Source organism: Coffea arabica, chromosome 3c (genome assembly GCF_036785885.1).
Source record: "Coffea arabica cultivar ET-39 chromosome 3c, Coffea Arabica ET-39 HiFi, whole genome shotgun sequence".
NCBI classification, from domain to species: domain Eukaryota; kingdom Viridiplantae; phylum Streptophyta; class Magnoliopsida; order Gentianales; family Rubiaceae; genus Coffea; species Coffea arabica.
This window is the reverse complement of record NC_092314.1, coordinates 6,514,256-6,541,946: the sequence shown is the minus strand read 5'-3', so window position 1 is coordinate 6,541,946 and position 27,691 is coordinate 6,514,256. Positions and strand designations below refer to the sequence as shown.

Sequence of the window (27,691 nt, the reverse complement as noted above, 5' to 3'; positions counted from 1 at the left end):
TACCTTTACTTGGCCATTGGCTGAGAAGGAGGGCAAAAGGCCAGAATTTCTTTTTTTAGGTAACAGGCATTGAATTTAAGATTTTTTATTTATAATTTCTTCTATTTTTACCATCCAATACAATCCTTAGTAAATTGTTCATTTACTTTGTATACCCTTTGTTTCTCTCTCATTTTTCTGGAGGGGATTAACTTTAATTCAGATGACTCTGTGTAATAGCTGTTTGCTATTAGAGTTAGACTTAGTTTGTCATTAATTTAATCTCTCTAATTACCAAAAAAATAAAAAATTTAAAAGATCTTGCTTAATATGCTCTTAGGAAGGTATTGATTGGGTTTATTTGCCTTTAAATTTTTATTTTTTAAAATAATGTACTTAAAAAAAAAATAGTGTCACATTTGTTGTTAGTGTTTGGATACCCTCTTTTGGACGTACTCTTATAGCTAGGCAGACATTTTTTTGGGGCCCAATATAGCTAGTCCCATATAGATAGGGGCTAATTTGCAATTTGTCTCTACCACTTATTGCTGTGAATGATGACTCTGTGGGGAGACACATGACCAATCCAATCAGATGAAAAGGCGTGCAGTTAGTCCACCGTAAGGCATAAAAGGCGTGCTACTCTTTCCACGCCCAAAATGAAACCGGCAGCGATTGGGCACCAAATCCAATAATTACACGTCCAGTCAAAGTTCAAAAACGTCTAGTCAAAGTTTAAGATGCGTTTGAAAACTGAAAACTGAAAATAGAATTTATTCATTAAGTTGTTAAATTATAAATGTTAAATTAAATATATCTGAGTATATATCACATCTAATTTATCGCTTACATTCTATTTGATAATTCAATCCATCAATTAAATATAATGGATTCAGATCTTAATATATTTAGAATGTTTGGTAATAAAAAATTAAATATCTGAATTAATTAAATGACACTGAATTTCCTAAGTAAAACTTACTTTCAAATGTGATATGCATTCAAATGAATAAGATTTAATACTTAACAATTCAATAATTTAATGAATTCAGATTTCGAATTTCAGGTTTTAAACTTCAATTTTATCAAACCTACCATTATATTTGAAACTAAATTTTATTTAGAAAATTCAGTGTCATTTAATTAATTTAGATATTTAATTTTACATATTAAGTTTAAGTGTTAAATTGAATTATTAAATTGAGCCAAAAAATCTCTAATTCAGAAAAAAGAAAAACAAAAAAACCTAAAATTCCAAATCTTATCCACGCTCGCGGTCAGCGCGTGATTCAAGACGCATCTTCGTTTTGGGATATAACAAGTCTACACCCATCAATGAACATTTCACCTTACAGGTTTGGATTTTCGGAAAATCAAGGAAACCCATTAAGGGTTAGATCTTTATTCTTCAATTTATACTAAGGAATTGCTTATTTTTGCTTCATTGTTGTTATTTAAATTTTTTGCTGCTATTAGGAGCTAAAATTCTAATTCTTAAAAATCGGTTTTGTATGGTAAATACTACGAAATTTTGATCTTTCTCAGTTTTTCTTCTTTGTTTGAGATTGAAAGTTTAAATCTTGAATTGGGTTTCTGGCCTTTTCTTCCCATTTTTTGAGAGCAGTTTCTTTGGGAGATTTTTTTTTTCTTTTGTTGTTTTTTTGATAAAGGTATTATTGTTATTTATAAGTTTATTTCTTTTCATGAATAATTGAAATGGAAAGGGGTATCTCCAGCATTTCATATTGTTATTTCTCTTTTTCCCTTTTTTTTTTCTAATTTTTGGGTAATAGGTTAGGGTTCTATTTTTTTTTCCCTTTTTTTTGTTGATTCTCTTAATGATTATTAGTCTAAGTGCATTTGCCTCTTTCAGTGGTTTATTTTCACCCAGGAAGACAAAAAGGACAGAGACGGATGGCAGTTTCATGGAAACCAAACTGGGCTTAGTAAAAAAAATAAACGGTGAAAAAAGAATTGATATTTTTTTAAAAATTTAGTTTATAGTCTGAGTTCTTAATAGTTTTGCTCGCAATATTGCCAGCAAATGGGAAAATTGTTGGAATTTCTGAGTTAGTTTGGTGTTTAATTTATGATCTGATCATGTTTTGTGGACGAATTGTTGATCACCAGATGTTCTATTGACTCATTTTTCGGTTGGAGTTGAGATTGCCAGTTGATTGTTTAATTTAGTATCATGCCTCGGCATTGTGTAGTGATCACTAGGAGCATTAGGTGATCTCTATGATGTAGAAACACAGTAAAGGGAAGAAACAGAGCTACATTTCTTGAAATTGCTTTGCCCTCTGATACATTCCCCTTCCTCCTCTGCTGGTTTTTACTTGTAAATGCTTCTGCATGAGTGTAGTGGAATATTCTCATTTCATGCTGTCGGAGTTGATATGAAAACTGTGTGCTTCAACAATTAGTCAATCTTTCATCTTGTTTCATTTATTTGTCCATGTTATGATGTGACCAAGTATGTATATGTGTATTTTGCTTTCTCTCTAGGCCTTAAATACACCTGCCTTGGGTTTTTATGCAGATTATGGATCAGATGGATATTGATCGTGTGCCAGATGTTCCTGACACCCCTGATAGACTGACTGCACAGGAGATTAAGGGGAAGAGCAGTGGAAGAAGATGCAGTGGAAGAAGATGCAGTAATTTGTCCATCTCTGGTAACCGCAATAGTTTTGATGGACTAACTAGAACTCAGTTTAAGGTTAATGATAATGGGAGTGGGAAGTGTTCTATGGGTACTCCAAAAAGTGCCATTATTTCGTCTGATCACTGCAGTTCAGACTTTGTCTCAGGAAATCCATCATACTCCAACAACCCTTCATTTTTTCGAAGAATGAAAACTGATGAAATTCATAATCATGAGCGCATAAATTTTCAACCTAGAAAGACTGATAGATCGGTTTATGTACCATCATCTGCTGACCAAGATGGCTGTCTAGTAGATCTGACTGAACGACATGGACATAATGGACTGCATAAAAATGTTTTCCCCCGTGGAGCACCGGCAAGTACCATGGGGAGTTCTTCGATAACATCATGCTTTGTTAATAAAGGTAAAGAGCCTAAAGACACTATTTCAGGCTTTGATCGTGGTAATGTAGTTAATTGCACCCAACTTAAAGCTGGCAAGGTTGCTTCCACATCTTTAGGTTCAACTAGGTTACCTAGAGCTACTGGTCAAAAGAGATTGGTTCGAAATGGATGCATTTCTCCACACAACATAGCAAAGGCCAAACAGTCTGTTGTGATGGACAATGATGGCTTGGATGGTGGAGCTAATCATACTGTACGGGCTGTATCCAGTTCTCCACAGATTCCAATTGGTAAAAAGGAATGGATTGGTGAAGACCTTAGCTATGATAGAACAAAGGGCAAAGGTGTTATGAAGATTCTTTCATCAGTCAAAAAGCCTGATGCTCAAAGTGCTCATCCGCCTAGCAGGTAATTAATCCATTGTGGTTCCATTCATGTCTATATAAACCTGTCTCTCTAAAATTTGGAGACAGGTGAGGACAATGGAAAGTCTTAGCTTTCTAAAAAAAATTGTTAACCCTGTCTAATTGTCAAACTGCTAGGAAATGTTAATGTATTCTTCGTCTATATATAAAATTTCTATGCTTTCTATACAGTAGATGGGATTAAGCGTCTGGTACGGGTTAGCAGCTTGAGATATAAATAATTTATGCAATGTGAGGAATTTGACTATCTATCTTTTCATTATTCCTAAATAGATAATTCGGACATCACCATCTTGTTTCTAGCACCTCCCTTTTAACCTTCTAGACTGAGCTGATGAGAAAAGAATGTCAGATCTTTGTTATCGTAAAGTTATCAGAGTTTTTAGATGAATATTGAAACCAAAATTGGCACATATGTAGATAGTGAACCAATATTTTTAGGTAAGGGAATATTATGAAAGAATTTTAGCACTTACTGAAAATGATGAGTTGATATTAAGAATCAAAGAGAACTGAAGGCCAAATAGCTTTGGATCCCATTTTTATTTTTTCCTTAAAGTTTTCATTTTTATTGCATAATGATAAGGTGGTATGGTCAATTTAAACATTGTGTTACAAATTTAAATGTTCACAGGAAATAATTATGTCCTGTTTTTGTAATCAATAAAGAGGTTTGCATTTGTCTGCTCTGATGTGAAAATTTGTATGTCTCATTTTAGACGAGTTGTGTTAATATCTAATAATCAGCAAATTGTTCTGGCATATATTCATGCACTTGCATTTTGGCCTTTGTCCTGCTTATCCTATTGACAAAAGTACCATAGTGGTTTTGTATCTGAAGCATTTATACACGTGGTTTGAATTATGGATTTTTCAATTCTCTATTTTAATATTTTTCTCCTGAAAAAGTTGAGAAATTTTGAAGTAAGCATCCATAAGATACGGTTAATTCTCAATCACACTAAGGACTAATTATTGTCTTCTATTCTTAGCTAAATTTATTAATTTTATTGGAGTTATTGGTGGCTTTGCTGTTGATGGACGCTTCAGTTTATCAATCCTTTATGTGCTAATCAAAGTGTATTGTTCTGTTAATACACTAGCAGGAATCCTGTCGTGATCAATGAGGTAGTTAATGAAGTTAGTGACACCAATGGAGATGCAGGTATAAGCTCTGAGGAACTTAGTGGATGGAGAAATACACGTAACCGAAGTAAGAAAAGCAATTTGCCTTGCTCTCGTGAGAATAGTAGTATTCCTAGGGATAGTCCTGGCTTAAACAAGGGTTTGCCTTGGCATATGGTGGAGAGGGGAGAAACTGGAAGTGCAACTGGGACCAGTCACAGCAATCCTTTGGATCTTGATGCAACCTCTAGTCGAGATGCCTCTTTGCCTTTTGGAGAGCAAAGGACATCCCATGTTGGGTCTCAAGTAGGCCAATTCAACAGGCACAGCTCTTTTGCAAACACACTGTCCAAGAGACAAAGGCAGGGGTTTGCCTCAAGTAGCCATGGTGAATGCTCTAGAGCAGCCATGGATAATTCAGATGTTATACTTCTTGGCTCACCTGAGAATAATGCAGGACAACCAAGAACAAGTGGGACAGTTAGTCAAAACAGCTTCCACTCATTAGAGCCAGTTATTGAAATTGATGAAACTAATCCTGAAGTTAGAGGTGATGGATCTAGCAATGTTGGTAGCAATAGTCATGATGCTGGTGATATGGCCAGACAAATCGAAGCTGATGAAATGTTAGCTCGGGAACTGCAAGAACAGCTTTATAACGAGGCACCTGGTGTTGGTGTTGGTGTTGGTGAGGTAATACCCAAGTTTCATGATCATGGCCCTCATTTAATGTGTCTTCCATATTGGTGCTTCCAACTGTTTCTCTATTTAATGACAGATCGATGCGCATGTGGCATTGGCCTTGCAGCATGGAGAGGATTTATCACCCATTTTTCCTAGAAGTCGTGCATTTCATGCTGTGAGTCAACTTATGTTTAATGATTCTCTTGAACTAACTGTATGAACTACATACATGCATGCATGTTTGCTGCATTTTGACACTAGTAGTTACTAGATTTTAGAGGATTATATCAACACTTGTAGCTGAAGTTTTATGGACAATAATAAACAACAATACGTTGAGTTCTTGAACAATGTGATTTAAGCACTAGTTGGAGGTTCTAGATTATTTCTTAGAATGCGCTGATTGCATTCCATGCATGACTTAGTGGTGTTATTTCTTTTATATTTTTTCCCTGGGCTATGCACATATCCTACTTTTATCTACCTCCAGTAGAACCTCTGATTACTGAAGTATCTATAACTGTGTGGGTCTCATCTGGATGAAAACCTTGTGGAGAAACTGGTAAATATGTGCTCATATGCCCTTCTGATTCATTGATAAGAGGTATTTGACGTCTCTTCTGCATGAAGGTATCAAAGGTTGGTATGGGCATAAAGGATATTGCCTGAAATTTAGTAGCTGGTTTTATGAGCCCTTATGTTTAATGCTAGATGTGGTATTTAGATTTGCAGTATCATCCTCCAAATGCTCACTTTCTCATGCTCAAGTCTGGGTCAGAAGATGTAATGGTCACTGTAGTCACAACTGAATATATATTGGTAGCAGGGAGATGGACTAATATATTGTGTGCCAAGGAATTTAATTAGTGTATAATGGTTAAGAATTTTGTTCCTACCTAGTCTAGAGTATATAATCCACTGAACAAACAGTTCAGCATTACAATTGCTCAGCACTCCTTTTCGGTTATATAGCTCTCAAATAAATTTTTTACTGAATCATGTATATCTGACAAATAAATTAGTTCACAAAGAAAAAATATCTGGTCTTTGCTAGTTTCTTTCTTATCGATTAAGATACACTGAGTGAGTTTGTGGCCCAAGCTTGAGCGCCTCCATACCACTCTAGGAAAAAAAATTCTGGATCGAAAACAATCATTAATGTTTGCTTTCAGGTTCGTTTTTCTTTCCTCTCGAAGATTGAAAATTAGCAATTTTTTGAAGCAAATACCTGTTTGACTCTTGAAAGAAACCAAAACCTCAACAAAGTATTTTCTGGCAATACAGGTTATCACGCAATTTTAGTACTGTAATGATGCATTTTAACTATTGACTCAAAATGACAGTAAGCTTAGTTAATTTTCTTTCTGGGAAACTCGTTCTCATGCTTTAGTAATTGCTATTAGATTTGGTTTTACTGTTAATAACTGGGGATGTGACTATTTACATTTTTAAGTCTTCAATATTTACTCCCATATGACTCTCTTAACGAAAATTTCTTTTGTTTTATTACACAGAGAAACTCATCTATAACTAGCTCTTCTAGACAGTCTCAATCAAGCTCAGCTCTGGGCCTCTTGCGTAGAGGTTCTCAAGCTCGAGCCGCTTCTGGCAACAGAATGGCTAGGTTGAGAAATCGTTTTCCTGGACGGCCTCGTACTATATCATCATCTGGAGAGAGAAACCCTGTCTTTCCTGCAGACATGGATGTTGACCTTGTATGCCTCTTGCTTCCTTTTTTTATTTGCAGTTTTATTGTTGTTTTCCTAATCTTAGGTTAAGGCCTTACTTTTTTTTGTGTTCGATAAAATGTCTTGTGGTGAAAGCTGTTTACTATGTCTTTAAATTATGTCTTTGGATATTTAAAAAAAATGTTTATATGCAAGAGTGAAGGTTGCCTATACTACCCGTTGGGCAGAATTTGTTTTTCCTTTCAGATAGGATTTGCTTTTGTTACTTTATTTTTTCTCTATCCTCCTACCCCAGTTATTACTAGTTTAGATTGTAGAACGTTTATGAGTTCTTACAGTAACTTCCAACTAATCAGGAGGTGCTCAAATTAGAAGGTTGTCACTATTTGAGGAATTCTTTGGTGTCATAACTACTTATTGAGCACAGAAACACTGCAAAAAGAAAAAGAAAAAATCATTGGCAGGATTAGAAAAGAGCATTTGGCAGTAAAGTTATCTTCAGGTTTAACCCCGAGACTCAAAATATTTTTCAGTTTTATTGAATGTGTAGTTTGTGGCATCCTAGCCATGTTGCTTACCCGGTTATATTGTTTTTATGTCTTTTCTGGAGGGATGGCTAGGGAGAGAATGGATAATTTGATCCTAGTGAACTCTTCAGGGCTGTTTCTCATTTTTTATCTTATTGGAAACTGTGTTTTACCAACCCCATATGTCTTCCTTCCTCCTGCATGACGTGTCTCCCACTTCCCTTGCCCTACCACCCCCCTTACCTGTAGTCCTACCACTCCTGCATGCCATGCATTTACAATATTTTTTAAAAGGTAAGGGAGAATGAAGTAACTGGAAGCGTAAGGGGATGCATTTTGCCTTTATGTTAAGACGAGGAACAAAGACCATTGATGACCAGGATATATTAGATAGGTGTCTACCGAAAAATACAAGTACAATTGATAATCATGATCTGTATAGAGTATAGAGTAAACACGCTGCATTGTATTCATAATGCCTATATCTATTTGACGTTGGAAATGAATATAAATGTACTGGGGTTTTTTTTTTTTTGGGTGGTTGGTTATACTTACATTCACTTGTTGCTTTCTGATATCCCTCTTGTGCAATGCAGAGGATGTATATATTGGAAACATTAGAGGCGATCAATGACATGGGCGTAGCCAATGGCTTTCTTCAAACCCAGCGTGACTTTAATGAGTAAGATGCTGTAGAAGTAGATAATTGTGTATACTTCGTCTTTATTGGCTCTGTTTAGAAAAGTTCCAGTGAGCTAGCATCAAGCCATTAAGAGTCATATGTTAAATCGTTTTATCCTCACATGTAAAACAGTCGCATAAATAAACAGCATGCACTTAGTTAGAGTTTTAGACAATTTAGAATCATGATGCAAATCATTTCGATCCCCGGATTTAAAATAGTCACATAGAAATACTTCTTTTGGACAATTTTTGGAGTTTTATATGCTTCCAAAACTAAATTGCTACCTTTTTGTGGGATCTTGGATTTGCAAATAGTTAGCAATCTATTTGCTTAGCTCTCCTGTTTGGTCTACCTGTGCACAGGTTTAGGTTGCTTGAGTATTTTATATGCAAGAAAATTAACTTGTCTCCTATATTGAATAGGCTTCTTCCTTGCAGTAGTTTAATTTTCTTTTCCTGATCCCCACTGAATTTTGACATTTAAAAGTTTGTAGTGCTCTTCTGCCCATGCAATTTGTGTTTTCTTCCTTTCTTCTCCTTGTAGATAGTGTGTGTTTACTTCGCATATGATGGATCAATCTCATGATGACCTATTTTAATTTGACAAAATTCGACAACTATTGTGATAAGCAGGTGAAATTCTTTTGTGGCACAAGATTTTAACCAGCTACATGTGCTAAAAAAAAAAGCTGGGAAGAGCACATGTTATCTTTCAGTATTAAGTTGCATATTGTTTCCTGATACTTTTGGAAGACATCCACTATCATAAGTTGATCATGATGTAAACCAAATTCATTAGATAATTGTTTTACTCTTACCAGTAGTTGAATTTTTGAAGTTTTTTACTTCATCACATAAAGTTGACCACAAGAACACTAACGTGTCCCTTTTGCTTCTGCTTAAAATCAGAAAGCTGTTGCTTTACAATAATGGTGCACTGTTATTGATTCCTGGCAAACAAGTCTCTTTTCTATATCATACATTACTTCATTTTCTAATTTTAAACCCTAATGTTTGAAGAACTGACTGCATCCTTTCACCTGATGTGGTGGTAAATTCTAGTGGATTGGAGATTTGGAGGGAATATAGAGGCAGCTAGCCTTGCTTTGGTGTAATGGGGTGGGTGGGTTGTCCTATGGTTTTGAGTGTAACAGCTACTCTTTGGTTGTTAATTCATGACTGTTGAATGTGTCAATGTGTTTTCTATGCTTATTCAATCACCTAAGGCATGGGTTCTACCGTTTTCGTCTTTACAAATGACCTGAAGAATATTTGTGATTTCACTAAAAGCCAAAGGTTTTCATATTATTATTATTATTGTTGTTGTTGTTATTGCTGTTGTTGTAGTAGTAGTTCTTGTTATTTTAATTTTATTTATTTTATTTTAATGGTCCTCTGTCCATGTCTCTATTTATTTTGGCTTTGTTTTTGGGTTAAGGAATGACTACGAAATGCTGTTAGCCCTTGATGAGAATAATCACCAACATGGCGGTGCATCTACTGCTCAGATTAATGGTTTGCCACAATCGACAGTTCAGGTACTCGTTATAAATCTAGAATTCCTGATAAGCTATGCACTTGATGTCCTTGTGATACACCTGATGACTTGCCTGTTTGTATACACAATATATTGTACAATGTGCGGGTTGCTTAGTTGCAAAATATAAAAGCTGTGGACTTGACAGTGTTATCCTGAGCCATAAAAGTAAGCTGTTGACCTTGTGTTTTTGGTACTCATTTACTGCATTTCTGTCCCTTCCATGCAGAGTGACAATCTTGAAGAAGCTTGTGCAATTTGTCTTGAAACACCATCCTTGGGGGACACTATACGCCATCTTCCTTGCCTTCACAAGTTCCACAAAGATGTGAATACCTTTTCCTTTTTTTTAATATTTTATTCTATTGATGTATTAGTTGTTTAAATGCTCTCCAGAAAGTGAGCAATCTGAAAATTTTCTGGGCCTTATACAGTGCATCGATCCATGGCTGAGGAGAAGAACATCATGCCCAGTATGCAAGTCATCAATAACATGAGTAATTTCTGCCAGTCTAAAGAAAGAAATTACTCATTTTTGTGGCGAGCAGGGCCCTGGCACCACAGGTGGGCCTTTTATGGATTATTCAGGTAACATATGGCAAGTCTTTTTGTCGCCTCAAACTTTTGCTTTGTCGTTTGATGGCTTCTTTTGAAAAGCCTCATGTAACTACTACCAATAAAGATTTTTGAGTTTTTAGCTATATAGGCTTATGGTTATTAATGGTAAAGCTTGAGAGCAAGCACATGGACTCTTACAATGTGTGCTTAACTGCGTTGAGCATTATTACTTGGCTTTGGAAATGAATGGAAGTATGCAGCTTCTCCACGGGTTAGAGCAAGCTGCATAGTGAAATGATAAAGTAGGTGCAGAAGGGGAGCCACAAGCTTTTGATTAGGCATCAATCACATCTTGGATGGATTTGATGGCGCTCTCTGATGACCGTATTGATTTTGTAAAATGTTGGCCATCCATATACCTATGTTTCTGTTTTTTTTTTTATTGAATCTTCAGAGCCAGAAGGTGCGATGGCCTTCCCCTGGCACTGAAACTTCTTGTTGAGAAAAGCAGTAATAAGATGTTTGCTTTATGCTTTGATGCAGTAGATTATGGAGTTTTTGTTCGTTTTTATCTATCTTTTAATCAGGGCCTTCTTAACTTGGATTTTAAGAGATGAACTGGGAATCCAAAGATGTTTCTGTAAAGAAAGGTGCTTCTTGGGAAATTAATGCAAATATTTGGTGTTGGCAAGTCTCATTCCAATTTTGAAAGGGACCGAGTTCAAGAATCCTTCCAAGTTTACTTTACAAGCACACCCCACAAAGCTGTCATTTAAAAGCAAAAGTTTCGAATGCCACACAATCCTCCCTCCACTTGTACACCAATATTACTAGCTCTAAATTGTAAACAATTTGTCACGGGCTGCCTAAATTCCTATAAGCACTCGCATTGTGCGGCACTAACAATTGTCCGAGACTCTAGCTATGAATGCCTTGCTAGTTCAGCCTAAACCTCTAAGTGCGTGAAAGATGTGCGGAAGTATAAAAGTAGTAAACAAAAAGAAGTATTGGAGGTTAAGGAAACACCGAAACAGTGTGTTGCTCTTGCACAAATGTTACAAGATGTCTCACAAATGAAGGGGCTTGGCCATTTTATAGGTAAGCCAAAAAAGCCATGCAAAGTTTAGAAAACTCTACACTAAATCTTTCCACACTTAGTCTCTAGAAGCTTTTATACTAGCCTACACTCTTATGTACAAGCTCTAGACTTCTCCTAAAGCAATCCGGGAGCCTCTAAAGCTTGCTACATCAAAATATCTCATCAAACCATACCTATGCACCTTCAGTAATCCATCTCAAAGGCACCCGGCTTCCACCGTTTCCCAAAGGCAGCGCAAAGTCCAATAGACTAATTGCCAATTACCTTGCCAGCGGTTCTTTTTTCAGTCTCTGTTTGGGATCATAAAATGTGATTGATGACTCGTATTCTTTCTTAATTTCACCTTTGTTAATCTTTTACGATGATATATGAGTACGAAGTAGCAACCATTACACACAAGAATTTGCAATGACAAGTATCTCAACAACATAATGGAATCTGCAATTCTGCATAGAGGGTATGACCATCCCAAAGTTTATCATCAATCATAAAGGGGAAGGGGATGATGGAAACAAATAGGCAAGGCATAACAAGCTATTTAAAAGAATGGTAGCAAAAAACAAGAAAATTAAACAGGCTAGTCTGCCCCTTCATAAATAACAAACAAACATGAATTTCAAGTATCAAGCAGCACAGGCCGCATTTCAGAGGAAGCTGTGAAACATTCCGCCTGCACTGCTAAGGGAATGGCAAAATGACCCTAGTCTATAATAAGTTATTCTCAAGCAATACAAACCCAAGTTATTACATGCTTTTATTGTTACAAAGATCTAGCCCATTGATGTCATTTAATCCTGTATCCCACAGTGCTTGATCGAGTCTATCGAGCATCCTTGGACAATAAATTATTGGCTTCAATTTTCCGTGCATTGCACAATTCATCACACGAATCGCCCCGTTCAAAAACAGCAGCAGCCCCCATTCCGGTACCTGCAATCATGTTCAAATTCACAAGTTGAAGTCAGATCTTCAAGCAAAATTGTATAACTATGCACCACTGGGTAACAATGAGACTAAGAACAGAGAAAGAACAAACCTATACACATCGATACCACCCCAAAACGGCAATCCTTGCCACGGCGCTTCATTTCATGTAAGAGGGTGGCAACACAACGGGCACCTGTAATAATATGCAGAATATCTCAGCAAACACATAATTTAGGACTTTGGAGTATTACATACACATCTATGGTCAGTCGTTACATCAAAAAGTATATTTACTCGAATAACAAATCACTGCATCATTCGATGTTAGACTGCTAATTGATCTAGAATGTCAAGCAAATTAAGAATGCTGATAGAAGGACAAAGAAGAAGACTCAATCAGAAACCAAGAAATATCTCTATCATGCACAGGAAACAAATTATAGCATTATCTCTTTAGTGGTTGACAAAAGATGAGCCATGTATACGTTGAATCTTATTAACATCAATTGCTTCTTGAATACCTGTGGCACCCAATGGATGTCCGATAGCCATTGCACCTCCATTCACGTTAATCTTTTCTGGATCAAGTCCCAGCTTCTCACGGCAATACACAAATTGCGATGCAAAAGCCTGAACATAATCCATTAACAGGTTTCACAATCAAATTATAATCAAGGAACAGAAATATCAGAAGTATCCAAGGGCAAAATGCTAAAGTTGCTGCATAAGAATCACCTCATTTATCTCAAAAAGATCAATATCCTCAAGTTCAAGTCCAGCAGATTTAACAGCAGCTGGGATAGCAACAGCAGGACCGACACCCATGATGGCTGGGTCTACACCAACTGCAGCAAAAGTCCTGCCAGAGCAGCAATAGGAAATATTGTTCAACATTGAAAAGCAACTTTGTCCGCTCAGTCAGAAGTGGTTCACACCCATAAGAAACCCCCAGAATAAGCTATATATTGCAAACTACCAAACAGTATGCTGCTCAATGACCAAAGAAGGCAGAATATAAGAAGACAAGGCATTTCACGCACAAAGAGAACCATCAGGTGAAACATCAAGGATAGGGTGGTCATATACCAACTTTTCATACATAAACAATATGTATTTCTACCAAGAAACATGGAAAGAGATAAAACATTCAGATGATAGGAAAATTACAGAAATCACAAGGTAAAAATTCAGTCAGGCCTATTGATAAAATTATGTTCAATTCTTACTGAAGATTCAATTTGCCATTGACATACCTAAAAACACCAAGAATTGGAAGTCCTTTCTGCATTGCAAGACTTCTCTTCATCAGAAGTACAGCACCAGCTCCATCGCTAACTTGGCTAGAATTTCCTACAAAACAGGCAAGAAAAAGTCGGCACAGGAAAGTTTGTATTTTCCTAATACTGTCAACAATACATGGTCCACTACTACCTGCAGTGGTTGATCCATCTTTCTTGAATACAGGTTTTAGCTTTGCGAGGTCAGCTACTGTTGTGCTTGGCCGAATTCCATCATCCACTGAGATCGTGACAGGTTTCTCGTCTCCAGTTTTTGGGTCAACAATCTAGTCAAATGCGGTATAAATCCATATTAAAGTCAATTCTATTACTATATTCTATGAGCAAAATGAATTGAAGCACATGAAGAAAGTAGCTGTCTAAAGTTCAACAGTCATCACCTTGGTAGCTACAGGTATTATCTCATCTTTAAATCTTCCAGAAGCGGTGGCAGCTGCAGCCTTCTTATGTGACTCAACCTTACGATAGATAAAATGGATGTCAATCATTATTTAAGGAGAAAATGAACATTGGACCAAATCTACTATCAAAATTTTGGAAAACTACCGCAGCCTGGTCTTGTTCCTGCCTTGTCACATTAAAGCGATGTGCAACATTTTCTGAAGTAACACCCATTGGAAGAAGGCAATTCTGTGCCTCCGCCATTGACTTCACCTAAGAACAGAGCAAACAGTATGTGCAAACATCAAGGTCATTGAGCACCCATGATCATGGAGGTGCAGATTATAAAGCATAAAGAAAGAAACATACTCGTGGATTAACTGATCCTTCCCAAGCCATTGGATTTGTGGTCATTGATTCCAATCCGGCACCAATCCCTAATTCATGCAAATTTTAGCCGACAACCACAAAGTAAAGCATCCATATGTTCCAAATTATAATAAAAGCATCTCCAGAGAACAGATATCTTCTAACCTATGTCATAGAAACCAGCCTTAATTGCTGCAGCTACATCAGCTACTGCTTGAAGGCCAGATGAACATTGTCTGTTCACTGTTCTTACTGGCACAGTTTCTGTGGCAAAAGATACAAGTATATCAGCATACATGCATTGGTCTACAAGATATTTTAGCCCATAAACTTCAATAACATATATCCTTGCCAGGAAAACCAGCATAGAATGCAGCCATCCTGCATTCGCTGGCTCTTTGAGAACCAGGAGCCAAAACTGTGCCCACAACAATATCACCTACTTCACTTGGGTTCAAGTTCGTCTTTTCTATTAATGCCTGAGAAGATAATTTTGATACCATCAACTATTAGCAAATGTATGGCAATGTCAGCATTAAAATTCAGTGATATGGGATAAATAGACAAAGGATGCATACCCTTAAAACTGGTGCAAGTAAATCATCAGGATAAGTATCTTTGAAACCACCCCTTTTAGACTTGCAGAGTGCAGTTCGATATGCACTGTACAAACAAAAGCAACAAAGATAACATTTTGAGGAAAGGCAGCAACTCATTCTTAAAAAGAAAAAAAAATTTGGGGCAATAACTTACGCTACTATGACCACATCATCACCAAAAGCAGATGTCCTGTGATATGCAGCACTGTCACCAGCTGCACACACAGAAGCCTGACAGGAATACGCAAAAAGTTAAGCAGACCCCATTATAAGAGTCACCTAATGCAAAATCCCTGCTGAAGTAACTTTTTCCTCAACCAAAACAAAAACAGATACATATGCATATTTCTGTCATTCTTTCCAGTTTACTATTACACAACGTATTACTGAACTCCAGTAAATTTCTCATTTTTTATTCACTATCACTACCCAAAAAAATATATGATATTATTTTCCATGATAATCAGAAAATCCAAGCTTAGAAACCTTTTAAACCTGCTCTAAGTCAGTTTGCTCAATCATCAAGGGCACATTCTTTTAAACATATGGACAACTTTTAGCTCTGAAAGATGCTGTGATTAGCTTATTTTAAGTTAACAAGAACAGGCCCATGACCTTGAACTAATCTATAGGATAGCCTGTAAATATCACATGTTTGATTAGTCTAATCTTTGATCCATGAACATTTTCTTCACACATCAACAAAAACAGGGGGGAAAACATAGAACCTATTAAAACAATATGAACCGCGACCCCATCTTATGTTAATTTATTGATTCAAGAACAACTCCTCGTATCAAATAATAATTCAATAAAAAAAGATATACCAACTATTTGGACAGATATGCAATTCATGCATCCTTGCATAGATCGTAAGCACATATTCTATCTAGAAGCTCAAAACTCAAATCATCTCACGATTTCTTATAAACCAGATTTTGGAAATAAAGAAAACAGGAAATTTAACAATTCCACAGCTTCAAGATACCATTTTTCTACTCAAAATTCAAATCATCTCATAATTCCTCATAGAACCCAGAATTCAGAATTAAAGATAAAGGGTCATTGAACATTCCACAGCTCAAAGACACCATTTTGTTCTGCAAAAAAGAAAAAATGATGAAAAAAAGCAAAGGGTCAATCAAGGACTTACAGACAGGGAAGAGTCAAGATTTTCAAGGGAAGAAGAAGTGAAAGATGGCTTGAGGTGCTGCAGCACAACTCTCTGCCTCTCAATCGCTCTTTCCATTCTCAATTTCTTTCGTTCTCTTTTCTTCTTCTCTCGAAATATTTCTGAAATTCAACGATTGGATTGAATTGGACGACTGAATACTGCGTTTATATAGATGTGTGCTTGTATTGGGATTTGTGAGAGATAAGGACAATTAAGAAAAAACTGAAAAGAAAAATACACCTTTTTTGTTTTCTTTATCTTTTAAATATACACATATTTCTCAGAAGAAGAAAAGAGAAGATAAATAGAGAGCGGATAGCCGGATACGCATAAGAATTTGATGAGGATATGTTATGTGGCACTGACGAGATTACGCAAATTTTGTTATGGCCCACGCGCTTTATTTGGCAAGTGGCAATTACTACTAGTGTATTTGGGTGAATTTTCTCCTTTTTTTTTTCAGAAGCTTCTCGTTCGAAGGTTTGATTACATTTTTTTATTTTTGAAATATTTATGATACTTTTTTTTAAAAAAAAAATTATCTAGTAGGCGAAGAATAGAATCTAAAAAATATTGAGGGAAAGAGAGATTGTATTGAGAATGTTTATTACTTCCTCGAAGTTATAGTTTAAGAAAAATTAATTAACTTTGTTGAAAGAATGAATCTAACTTACCATCTTTCTATATGATCCCTGTATTAAATGGGGCATGACTAATTAACTCTACATTAAATAAGTTAAATTATATTCAATAATAATTTATATTAAATAAGGATATTTTAAATAAATTAAAAGATAATTACATTTTTCAATTGAAAAAGTGGACTATAATTTAGAAGGAATGAAAAGAAAACAAGTCTATTGAAATGAGAAGGAGGATGTACTACTTTTATTCTCTATTAGTAATTGAATGGTGGGATATTTCTTTGTTTGAATTATTGTAGATTTATCATTAATAGAATATTGATTTTTAGAATATCCAATGCATATCATGTGTATGTTTGAGGCTTGATGTTATTTCATTATTGGATTTTAGATAATTGCTTTTAAGTCTTTAAAGAATCTTCATTTATTCCTCCTAAAAATAGAACTTCAATATTCTCTCAATGGAGCGAATAATTAGATCTTTGTTGATAATTCATCATACTCTTGATGTCATCATTATGCTTTTATAATATGAAAATATCAAATCATTTTCTTAAAAATCTATTTTAAATTATTAAAATTTCATGCTTAATAGAATTGAAAGGTCTTGGATTTGATATTAAGGAGGAAGTTGTTTTGCTCATAAATCTAACTTTTTTTTTATTTCCAAAATTGATGTGCGGACAATTTGCAGAGACAATTAAAGTTTTCTTGTCATTTTGTGTCCTTGAATTTCTCTTACTATTTAGTGGTAATTTTTGTTATTCTCATGTCAATAGAAGGATGTTCAAGTCGTTTTCTCATTCTATACATAAATTAGAATCAAATTGCATTTAAAGTTTTTTTTATGAGAAATAGAAATAGAGATTACAAAAAAAAATTAAATTCCAATTCCATTGATTGAGCAAACTAAATTTTAGACAATTTCATAGATTGGTTCAACTTATCTAATTCCTCAATAAACAAATAAAACTTGTTTTCCTTTTCTTTTATTGGAAAATAAAACAAACAAAAAGGAAAGTTGAAAAGCATTGGCGTGCTAGTACGTGCACCCATAGGTGAGTGGTTCATTGTAGATACAGCGTCACATCAAATTGCGTGTCGGCCCACCAATAGAAAAGAAATCATCACTGGGCTCCCCATTTTTGTCCTTTCACACATTAAACACGTAACTTCCGAGTCTACCGCAATTCATCTGACCGTTAATTCATTGGTCAAAATTCAACTTCCCATCATAGTCTACCAAAGCAACGTAGATTAGCAAGTAGGGCGTACGATTAAGTAATACACTACTATCTTATGCTGTAAGCCGCCTTCCCATTTACGTTAAAAATTTGTTCCTCTCTTTCGAAGATCCAAAGTCAAAGCTTTTAGTCAGACTCCGTCGGCGACTCGGAGGCCCATCGCTCTGCCACCGCCTCCCCGCCACCGCCGCAATTAAGCTGATTTAAATTATCCGAACTGCAGCTTTGTCCGTTCCAACTAATATTACTACACAGTCCGGACTTCTTTTTTCTCATCGAGGCAACTCCTCCTTCAATTCAGCCCGTTGGCAACCTCAGGTTGGTTCATCTATGCATGTAATTATGTAAACGACTGTCAATATTAGGTTTTTATTTTTCGGAAGCAAATTGGGTTGAAGATTGAGTATGGCAACCTTTCTAATTTTTTAGGCTTTATTGAATTGTTGGATAAGTTGAATTGCGAGCAGTCTGAATTTACAGTAAATGCAATGCACTTACTTGTACTGCTTTCTTCTGCTAAGAAAGTCGCTGTATTGACATGCAAAAGTAATCCATTTATTTGATTGGTATTATATTTTCACATGATCAAGGCACGCACATCTGCATAGATATTCATGTACATATGGTGTACTTTGAGGGGAATAGCAAAATCTTTCGTGCTGTCTGTCATATCTTTTCATTGTATGTTATTTATTAATTTGTGCTCCCTTCTTCACTGGCATGTCCTTACTACACTTAAATTTTTGCCTGGAGGCTTCCAATCCTAGTTTCACTCAATACGAGCCAAACTTCTAACCAATTTGGTACTTCCGCAGCCCTCTCATTGTTGCTTTCCCGGCTAAAAGCTGCTTTGAGGTGCTTTCAATTGATTAGAGCGTTTAGTTTTAGCTTACTTTAAGCTAAAGAAAAATTGATTCTCACGGTGTTTATTACAGCTTTTAGCTTTTTTAAAGATGTGAAAGAATAAAGTGTTTTTGAAATTTCACACAGATACCCTGTAATTTGCTTTAAAAAGAAAAACCAATCCATAACAGGGCATGAAAATGAGGTTTCACTGAGGAAAATGAGGTTTCACTGAGAAACCTTCTTGTAGCGATATTTGATATTAATGTTTAGTAATCAATTGCACAATCTTGTTAATGGAGTGCTTTGATAAATGTTGTATTGCCTTCGAGTCCCTTTTGACATTCCCTGGTTATATGATTCATTTTCTCACATTTATTTATAAAATTTTGCAACTGAAATGTTTTCAAGGATGGATTTCACATTAAATAAGAGTTACAAATTTGGTGAATAGTTGGTGATGCTTACGTGATTTGTTGCACATTTTGATGTTTTCTGTGAAAATTTTAAATGAAAGACTTGGCTGGTTCATTTTGTACTTTAATTTGATACTGCATAGCATTTACAGGTAGAAGGTGTTATGGTGGGAGTAATACAAAGATTTGTTATTGCGTCTATGTTTATGTGGGCCGCTCCTGTTGCTATTTTATATGGTTTCAACCATAATTTCTTTCCTGGTAAGTAGAACTCTCTTTTGCAGCTTCATGCTTCTTTTATAGTTAGTCATTTTCTATACACAGACTTGCATGAAAAAAGATGTTTTTGACTCTCTGTAGTGTGAAAACAGTGAAAAGTGCCAGTCTAGATTTTTGTCATAAATTTGTCCTTGAAAGAGGCATTTTATGAAGCTTGATTTATAAGGGTAATGAAGTTTTTAGGGCTTGAAAACTGCCAGTTATATAAAGATAAGTTGACTTAAAAATCGAAGACAACCTGCTTGTTTTTATCTAAGCATACGTTCTATTACTATATGGAACTCTGAGGTGCATCTTTGGCAGAAGGAATATGTCTGTCACTCGTGACCAAGGCACTTTATTCCTGCTAGAAAAATAAGCATTTAACAGCCAGAAGTGTTACCATTGCATTGAAATGAGAAACGCAGAGTTGTTCGCAATTTGCTAAGACGTACTACTTGTTTTTTCTGGTACCTACAGAATTTTAACGTCTTTAGTTTTTCATGTTAGGAAATCAAATCAAGTAGGAAAATGAACGGGTTAAAGACATAAAAAGGTTGTGCCTATTTGCAAAGGAAGGAGGTAGAATATTAAATTTATCCTGTAAAGTATTATAGGTAATGATTTGTGCTTCTTTGAGTTGACCGGTAATGTAACGTCCTGTGGAGGATATTTTCTGGTCAATTTTTTATGTTTATCATGTTACTGGAATTGCTATAAAATGTAAGGTCATGAGAAGTGGGAAGGATTGAATGGTTGTCCTTGGCTATGCTGCAGAGTGATAATATTTATTAAGCCCAGTTTACAGATTCTATCTAAGGAAGGCTAAATGGTGGCTTGTCACATGAATGATGGTTTTAGGTTAGAAGTTGTCATTGAGGGCATCCTTGATCTGTTCTTGCTTGCTACATGTAGTTTGCTTTTGATGTTTGTTACAAGTGGGCACTATTTCAACATTAAATTTCTTAATTACTGACTGTATGTTTTTGCTGTTGAAAAGCAGGTTTAGTTTTATTGTGGGTGTGGGCTAAGATATATATTGATTGAGATGTTACAGCCTAAATCTTCCCTTCGCTTAAGGATTTGTGTTTGTTTTTTAACCTTTTGGTTTCCCTTTCCTTGAGGGGGATTCATTTAGGGGAAAGAATATTACACAACATGGTTCATAACTCATTACTAAATATCATCATATTTCTTTGTCCTTATCTGAAATTTTTAGAAAGATGTTAATTATGACGGAACATATGTGAAAATCTAAATCATTGATTCTACATTGAAGTATAATATTTTGAAAAATATTTGTCTTAGTTTTAGCTCTGATCCTTCAGTGTTGTCCTCTTTTCTTTTTGCAGTTTAGGAGTTCATTGTTGAAGGCAGTTTAGATAGTTTAAAGTAGACTCTTAGCTGTTGTTATTTACAGATGTGTGCATTTTGTGTCACGTTTAAATCGTTGTCGCACTTGGACCACTGTTAAATGATTGTGATTTAGCTGCTTAACCTCCTGAAAACTCAAGAGTCTAGATTATTTTCCATTGCCCTTTCCGTTCTGGCCTTGTGGTAGTATTCAGTATCATTATTGCTGAGATGATAAGACATTTTTTACTGACATGTCCACTCTGGAACAGGTTCTACTCAATTGTCTCCTTATTCTGTTACATTGTTGAGCGGCTTCCTAGCTGTCATATCTGTGAATATGGTTATCGCATTCTACATTTATATGGCAATGAAGGAACCATCATATAAGCACGAGCCCGATCCTAGATTCCTTGCAGAGGCCAAGGCTAGTATTCAGCACTCTGAATCAACTGAACTTGAGGATTCCTCAAGTACACGGACGAAACAAGAGTAGCTCTGTCTGGTTGCTGTCTCTCAGCCGCTGGATTGTATTAAAAAGAAAATGTGCCAGCACAATGACGTGTTAATTGAGAAAATGTGCCAGTACATTGACTTACTAATTGCATGCTAATGCGACAAATTAATTTTCCCTAGTCATGGTTCTGTTATAGTGCTGGAGATAGTGTTGGCAAATTTCGCCAGATAACAACAGTAGAACTGGAATACACTACTGTAATTTTAGAGGGCTGGTAGTCCAGCTAGATTGATTCATCTTCTTCACGGTATTGTCTTAGTTATTGTCATTCCATCGGCTTATTTGATTTACTATTTTTACTTTTTGCCATTTTTGTTGTTCTATGTCCAAGGGACCATACCATAGGTTTTGAATCTTCAAACACAGGAGTATTGAGTTGTAGGTTGAACTTTGGAGCTTCTTTCTTGATATCAAGCTTCCAAATTCACATTTATCATATATTGAGCATAGTGAATCTACAAAGAATGAAACCCGTGGGGTATAGGATCATCATGGAAATATCGACAAATTCTTCAATGTTTGTAACAAGCATCTATAACTCAATTTTAATCAGGTACAAAGGAATTTTGAATGTCCACATGAAATAGTTTTGCATACACATTTGATGGAGACGTAGCTACCCAACAGGATTTGAGGCTTTGAAGATTTGTTAATGTTTCATCTATTGAACGTTTATTTTTGTTCTGCTATTTATGCCTCACTCACGCACTTCCTTCGGTGTTCCTATGTTTTTTTTTTTTGTAGGAAAAGGTTTAGAAAATATGTTTCCATAGTATTACAACTTTTGCCATTGGAATTGAGACAGTGCGTGTAAATTGCATACACTTTTCCTTTGATTATGCCTACAATTTGTTTTAAAGGGTTTTCCTAATATATGTGCTTAGGACACAGAATAGCACACAAGTACACCAAAAAGAAAGGGGGTGTTCGTTGTAAAATTACACAATCACCCACCCCCAAATTGCATACACTTTAAATCTAGAAATTAGTAGCCAAAACAATATTATTGATTTCACTTATAATCATGGCGGCGCCCTTATAAATTTTTTTTTTGTGCATGCAGATTTAGATGAAAACCACATCATCACTGATCAAATATTAAAATTCACTTTTTATCCATGTATCATATATTTATACCTATTAGTGTAAAAAAATCTTTACGCTAACCGTGTATATACTATTAATCTATAAAATTATTCTTATCATGACATCAAATTAAATTCTACTTCACCATGTTGGATTTTACATCATAGTTAAAAGTGTTGGGAAAAAAAATAGGGGTGTCTATATCCCTAGGTTCTAGAAAGGAATAGATTTCTAATAAACCAAACAATTTGTTTACGCGCGGTGTGATTTTAAGGAATAGATTTTCAATTAACTAAACAATTTATTTACGCTATGACAAAATCTAGTGTTTCAAAGTTTCTGCAACTCGGTTGATAATTCATGCGTGTAACATCCATACTTTCCTTTTCTGTAAAAGCTTATCTTTTTGTAAAATTTTCAGAAAGCATTAATCTTATCTTTAGCAATTCAAATGGTAGATAGTTAACGTGGGGTGGATTCAGAACCCCTTATGGCTAGCTAGTCACCATACATCGTTCTTCTTTGGCATTGGCAATGCCTCGTCCCATTGCTTCAAATTCAATTCATTCCCCGGCACCACAGGCTTGTCTTTCTTTTTCCGTTTTCTTTGCCTCAATGCAGAGTTAATAACTTGCCAATAAAAAGGACATTAAGATCTTCTCCATATATATATGTATATATATTGAGGCAATGTACTTTCATATAACACACGGCCAAAGGCTCTATCTAGGACACAACCAGAAGAAAAGGGCTCAAGAAACAATGGCTGATCCCATCAAGTTTTGCCTCCTTCTTTTCATTTTTGTTGCATTATTCCCCCTTGGCTACCCCCAATCCATTGATCATGTACCCATTTGTGAAAGAACAACAATGGGCAATCTTTGCATTGAAGTCATTGGTAGATCCATCTCGGATAAATTGAAGACAACTCCAATTGGTCATTTAACCATTCTCAAAGATAGAGTCAAGTCGTTCCTTCTTACTACTCAAACTCAGATTGCTGATAATCTCAGGAAGATCAATATTACCTCTAGAGCTAAATATTGTCTTGACACTTGTTCGTATCAATATTCTCAAGCTATTTCTCTGCTAGAAGAGTTGAATTGGAATGATCTTGATAATCATAATTATCCAGATCATATGGCTACCCTTGAAAAAGTTCTTGATGCAGTTAATACTTGCACAAATGTCTTCTCACATCCTCCTATTCCTACTCCATCACCAATCAATGTGTACAATGAAGACACCAGAAAGCTCATTGAAGTTACTTTACAGTATTTAAATCTTAATATATGTCTCAAAATTACTGCTTGTAGTTTATAATCATAGCCATGTACATAGATGAATGTTACGTACGTTACACCATTTATGTCTTCAGAAGCTTTTCATTCTTAATTAGCATTTGTTATTTTGACTATCATTAGATTATCTCCTTCTTCGTTATTCTCCGAATTATTTCGAACGGTTTGCAGCCTAATGTTATAGGGACATTTGAAATTAAGCCTAATTGCTAATCTGCTGTTATATTTAGGTGGAAAATTCGGATGTCATTTTCCAAGTGCATGATGTGTAAAGTAGTGTGAAGTATTTTCTACAAGAAAGAAAATGAGAATAAAGAAAAGAGTGGATTGGTTGTTCATACAAATAGGCACCTTATGAATTGTTCTTTTTTTTTTTTTTTTTCGTACTAACGAGGCCTTAGGAAGGCAATATTTGGTTTGAAAGGCTTGGAGGAAGTTAGAGAGAAGAAAGAGGAGGAGATGCACCTTTCTGGTATTTCTACTTTGTACTCTAAAGGCACAGTTTGGGTTGAAGGAAAATGACAGAAAAGAAGGAAAAAAACTCTAGTGAAAAAGAAAGGAAAGGAAAGTAGAGGAATGCCGATTGAAGGAAAATGCCCATTTCATCCATTTTGGTTGGATTAAATATGAAAAGAAAAGAAAGGATACATTAAAATTATTGTTTGCATTAGGGAAGGAAAAAAATGAAAGAAAAATATCATGCGTTAGTTGCATGTTTATTTATAACAACTTAAAACCTTAATTTAAAAGTACATAGATTTTTTAGAAAATTTTAAAATTTTCATTTGTTTTTGTTTCCTTCCCTCCATTTCCATCCACTTTCAGACAGCAAGCAAATTAACAAAAAAAATAACTAAACCTTATCCCTTCCTTTCCTTTCCCTCTTAAAAAAAAAAAAAAAATCTAAACATCAAAATCCTTATCCCTCTATTTCCTTTCCTTTTACGTCCTATCCCCTCAAAGCAAACAAGATAAGCATACCAAAAAAAAAAAAAGAAAAAAAAAAGAATACGGACCCAAAAAGAGAATTTATTATTTCAAATGGTAGATAAATGAAGTGGATGGTTACAAACTAAAATGAGGTAACTGAGGCTAAATTTAGAACCTAAAAATATACTTGATATTATCCAATCATTTTTTAATTTATTGTTAAGAAAGAATTAGTGACTGGATTTTCTTTCTTTTTCTGTATTCTTTGCTTAAATATTATAGAGTTAATGACTTCTGTGTCTATATATATATATATATATATATATATATATATATATATACACACACACACACACACAGAGTGAGAGGTAACCTACTCCATGAGATTCAGATTAGGCTCTGGGGCCATAAACAATGGCTGATCGCATCATCCTCCTTTGCTTTACTCTTTCCTTTTCTGTTGCATTAATCCCCCCCTATGTCCACCCTCAATCATCTGATTATCATCCCATTTGTCATAACACAACTATGAGTAGTCTTTGCAATGCTATCATTGATGAAGACGATGCCTATTATTGGAAGACAAGTCCAAGTGGTCATTTAACCATACTCTCAAGTAAAGCCAAGGAATATAGTATTACTGCTTATACACAAATTACTGAACTTCTCCGGAGTAATCATAGCCCTCCTCTTGAATCTCGTCTTCGAACATGTTTGGATCAATATTATAAAGTTGTTTACGTGCTGCAAAATTTATATTGGCCTGAGCTTAATGGCACCACCAACTATCCAGATTTCATGGCGGAGCTTGGAAAAGCTATGGATGGAGTTGATGCTTGCAGAAATGTCCTCACACAATTTCCTCCTCTTCCTGCTCCATCACCGATCAATGTGTTTAATGCAGACATTAAAATGCTCATTGAGCTTACTTTACAATTTTTAAATCTTCATGTATGTAAGAGAATCACTTCTTGTATATTCTAAGTATCTATAGCAATGAGCATGCATGATTGAATGAACGTCATGCTACACCACATCTTAAGAAGCTTTTCCTTCAAAGTCTTCAACATATAAATAATATATTGTATATATTTATTTCAGGCCATTCAAAGCCTTTGTTTTTTTTTTTTTTTATTCAGGCCATTGAATTATATCCTTCGTACTGGATTCACTTCGTAGTTAGTTGGGTACCAAATAGAAGAACCCAATTAAGATTAGAATGATGCATTTTTACATGTGAATCATTTTATCAAACAATTGATTATCTTTTTATTCGATCAATGGACATTGTAGTTCTTTGGACATGCTTTATGGGTTGTTTGTCTCTCTCTTTTTTTTTTTAAAAAAAAAATTGTTTTCTTTTATTTTTCGCTTCACGTATGTAGGTATTTAAAGTCGTAAGGTTGCAAATGAATATTACATATATGGAAAATTATTTTTTAGAGTTCAAAGCCAAAAGTGTGAAAATGATATAATCTTATCCTCTACTACAGAAATTAACTCATACTAACTGAGAAACTTATTGCTGGAAATATTATTTGATTCCAAGTTAAGAAAGACGCTAAAGTAGCAAAATTTGTCACTCAAAAAAGCTTCTGTTTTAGCACCTGTTTAAGATAGGATTCTAAATTGCTTTGTCTGGGGGGAAAACTGAGAATCTGGCAATTGAATGATAGGTATCATCAAATAAGATGTCCGCAGGAGGTTACCAAAATGTTTCGAAAGATTCATTTCACATGCTTAACTATTTTTGGTAGTAAATAACTTATCAAACTTCTTGAAGTGGATTATTTTGGCCATTATGATCCATTCTATATATCCTTCGGATAGTTTGAAGTTAGCGCCATGTAAGAGACACATCTCTTCTTGAATGAACAGTTTCGTCATTTTGCAGCCAAAATTGCTCTGTCCAAATCAATTAAAGTATTGCATCGCTTTAGAATAAGTTCCAAATGTCAACATACAATCTCCTAGCCTTATACTAAAACTGGATTTCAGGGTTTTTTTTTTTTTTTTTTTTTTTGGAGCAATAGAAGACTTAAATTGATTGAGGCAGATGGATTTCAAGTGTAAAATGATGAAATTGCTTATTAAAAACTGAGTTTGCCTCTAACGTGGCCAATTTCTCTCTATTTTGACGCATAATTAAACGTAAATTAATGATCGAGATGAATCACTTTAAAAAAATTTGGTAGCCTCGTGCACACTTTATTGAAAAAAAAAATTTGTTGGATATCAATTATCACAAATATGGATATGCTAGTTTTTTTTTCGCATTGGCAAATTGTTTCACTGGAAAAAGATTGGTGACTCCCCGTCACCACAGGCTTGTCTTTCTTTTTCCATATTCTCTGCCTAAATACGGGGTTAATGACTTACCCAGACAAAGAAAGAACTTCTGCACATACCTATTTAGGCAATTTGCCCTCCTATTTTATGATATCCGGCCAAAGGTCATAATCGGACAACAAACAAGTATGGCAAATTCCATCAAGCTTTGCTTTACTCTATCCCTTTTGGTTGCGTTATTCCCCTTTGGCCACCCTCAAGTAGATTATCATGTTGTTTGTCAAAGGACAACAATGACCAATCTTTGCAATTCTGTCATTGAAGGAGATGATGGCAGAGGTTCTAAGACAACTCCAATCGGTCATTTAACCATACTCTCAGAAAAAGCCAGGGATTTTAGTTTTGTTGCTCAAGAACGAATTCGTCAACTTCTTATGCCATTTATCGAGGGAAAAGCTAATGACACTCATCTTAAATATTGTCTTCAACTTTGTGCAGATCAATACACGAGAGTTTCTTATGCTCTACACTGGTTTTATTGGCCTGAGTTTGATCCCAAGAGCAATTATCCAGACTATATGGCCAAGCTTGGAGAGGCTTTGGATGGAGTTAATACTTGCATGAATGTCTTCACCCAATTTCCTCCTATTCCTACTCCATCACCTCTCAATGCGTATCAAGTAGACATTAAAATGCTCATTG

The 27,691-nt window shown here is 35.3% G+C and overlaps 2 protein-coding genes and 1 long non-coding RNA gene across 5 annotated transcripts; 2 read left to right on the top strand and 1 right to left on the bottom strand.

Annotated features, from left to right (window-relative positions):
* The first annotated feature begins 1,197 nt into the window (after positions 1-1,197).
* LOC113734415 (uncharacterized) lies at positions 1,198-10,806 on the top strand. 3 transcript variants are annotated; one of them, XM_027260951.2, is made up of 10 exons: positions 1,233-1,371; positions 2,522-3,053; positions 3,150-3,441; positions 4,565-5,276; positions 5,362-5,442; positions 6,782-6,982; positions 8,079-8,164; positions 9,605-9,704; positions 9,933-10,031; positions 10,138-10,806. In XM_027260951.2, exons 1-10 carry the CDS (start codon positions 1,315-1,317, stop codon positions 10,198-10,200), a joined length of 2,223 nt encoding a protein of 740 aa, XP_027116752.1. In that variant the 5' UTR covers positions 1,233-1,314; the 3' UTR covers positions 10,201-10,806. The 3 variants fall into 3 exon arrangements, with proteins under 3 accessions (XP_071938206.1, XP_027116752.1, XP_027116751.1); XM_072082105.1 differs by having other exon boundaries at positions 1,198-1,334; positions 2,522-3,441; XM_027260950.2 differs by having other exon boundaries at positions 2,522-3,441.
* A 1,118-nt stretch (positions 10,807-11,924) lies between these two features.
* On the bottom strand, positions 11,925-16,344 carry LOC113734414 (3-ketoacyl-CoA thiolase 2, peroxisomal). Its single transcript, XM_027260949.2, has 14 exons — positions 16,088-16,344; positions 15,089-15,165; positions 14,914-14,998; positions 14,688-14,814; positions 14,501-14,599; positions 14,336-14,403; positions 14,132-14,239; positions 13,966-14,043; positions 13,719-13,851; positions 13,541-13,637; positions 13,023-13,146; positions 12,809-12,917; positions 12,397-12,480; positions 11,925-12,290 (listed from the first exon to the last, which is right to left on the bottom strand). Exons 1-14 carry the CDS (start codon positions 16,181-16,183, stop codon positions 12,181-12,183), a joined length of 1,395 nt encoding a protein of 464 aa, XP_027116750.1. The 5' UTR covers positions 16,184-16,344; the 3' UTR covers positions 11,925-12,180.
* A 1,738-nt stretch (positions 16,345-18,082) lies between these two features.
* On the top strand, positions 18,083-21,692 carry LOC113734630 (uncharacterized). Its single transcript, XR_011841527.1, has 3 exons — positions 18,083-18,314; positions 19,408-19,516; positions 21,139-21,692. It is a non-coding gene; the product is annotated as an uncharacterized lncRNA (long non-coding RNA).
* The last annotated feature ends 5,999 nt before the right edge of the window (positions 21,693-27,691 follow it).

What these genes read in the sequence shown, in the direction of transcription:
- LOC113734415 (XM_027260950.2), top strand. Translation starts at nt 1,315, where the DNA reads ATGAACATTTCACCTTACAGGTTTGGATTTTCGGAAAATCAAGGAAAC. An exon ending in CAGACATGGATGTTGACCTT is followed by an intron (nt 6,983 to 8,078) that starts GTATGCCTCTTG and finishes TGTGCAATGCAG; the next exon opens with AGGATGTATATATTGGAAAC. An exon ending in TTCACAAGTTCCACAAAGAT is followed by an intron (nt 10,032 to 10,137) that starts GTGAATACCTTT and finishes GGCCTTATACAG; the next exon opens with TGCATCGATCCATGGCTGAG.
- LOC113734414 (XM_027260949.2), bottom strand. Translation starts at nt 16,183, where the DNA reads ATGGAAAGAGCGATTGAGAGGCAGAGAGTTGTGCTGCAGCACCTCAAG. An exon ending in ACATCCATTGGGTGCCACAG is followed by an intron (nt 12,481 to 12,808) that starts GTATTCAAGAAG and finishes ATATTATTACAG; the next exon opens with GTGCCCGTTGTGTTGCCACC. An exon ending in GGTGGTATCGATGTGTATAG is followed by an intron (nt 12,291 to 12,396) that starts GTTTGTTCTTTC and finishes ACATGATTGCAG; the next exon opens with GTACCGGAATGGGGGCTGCT.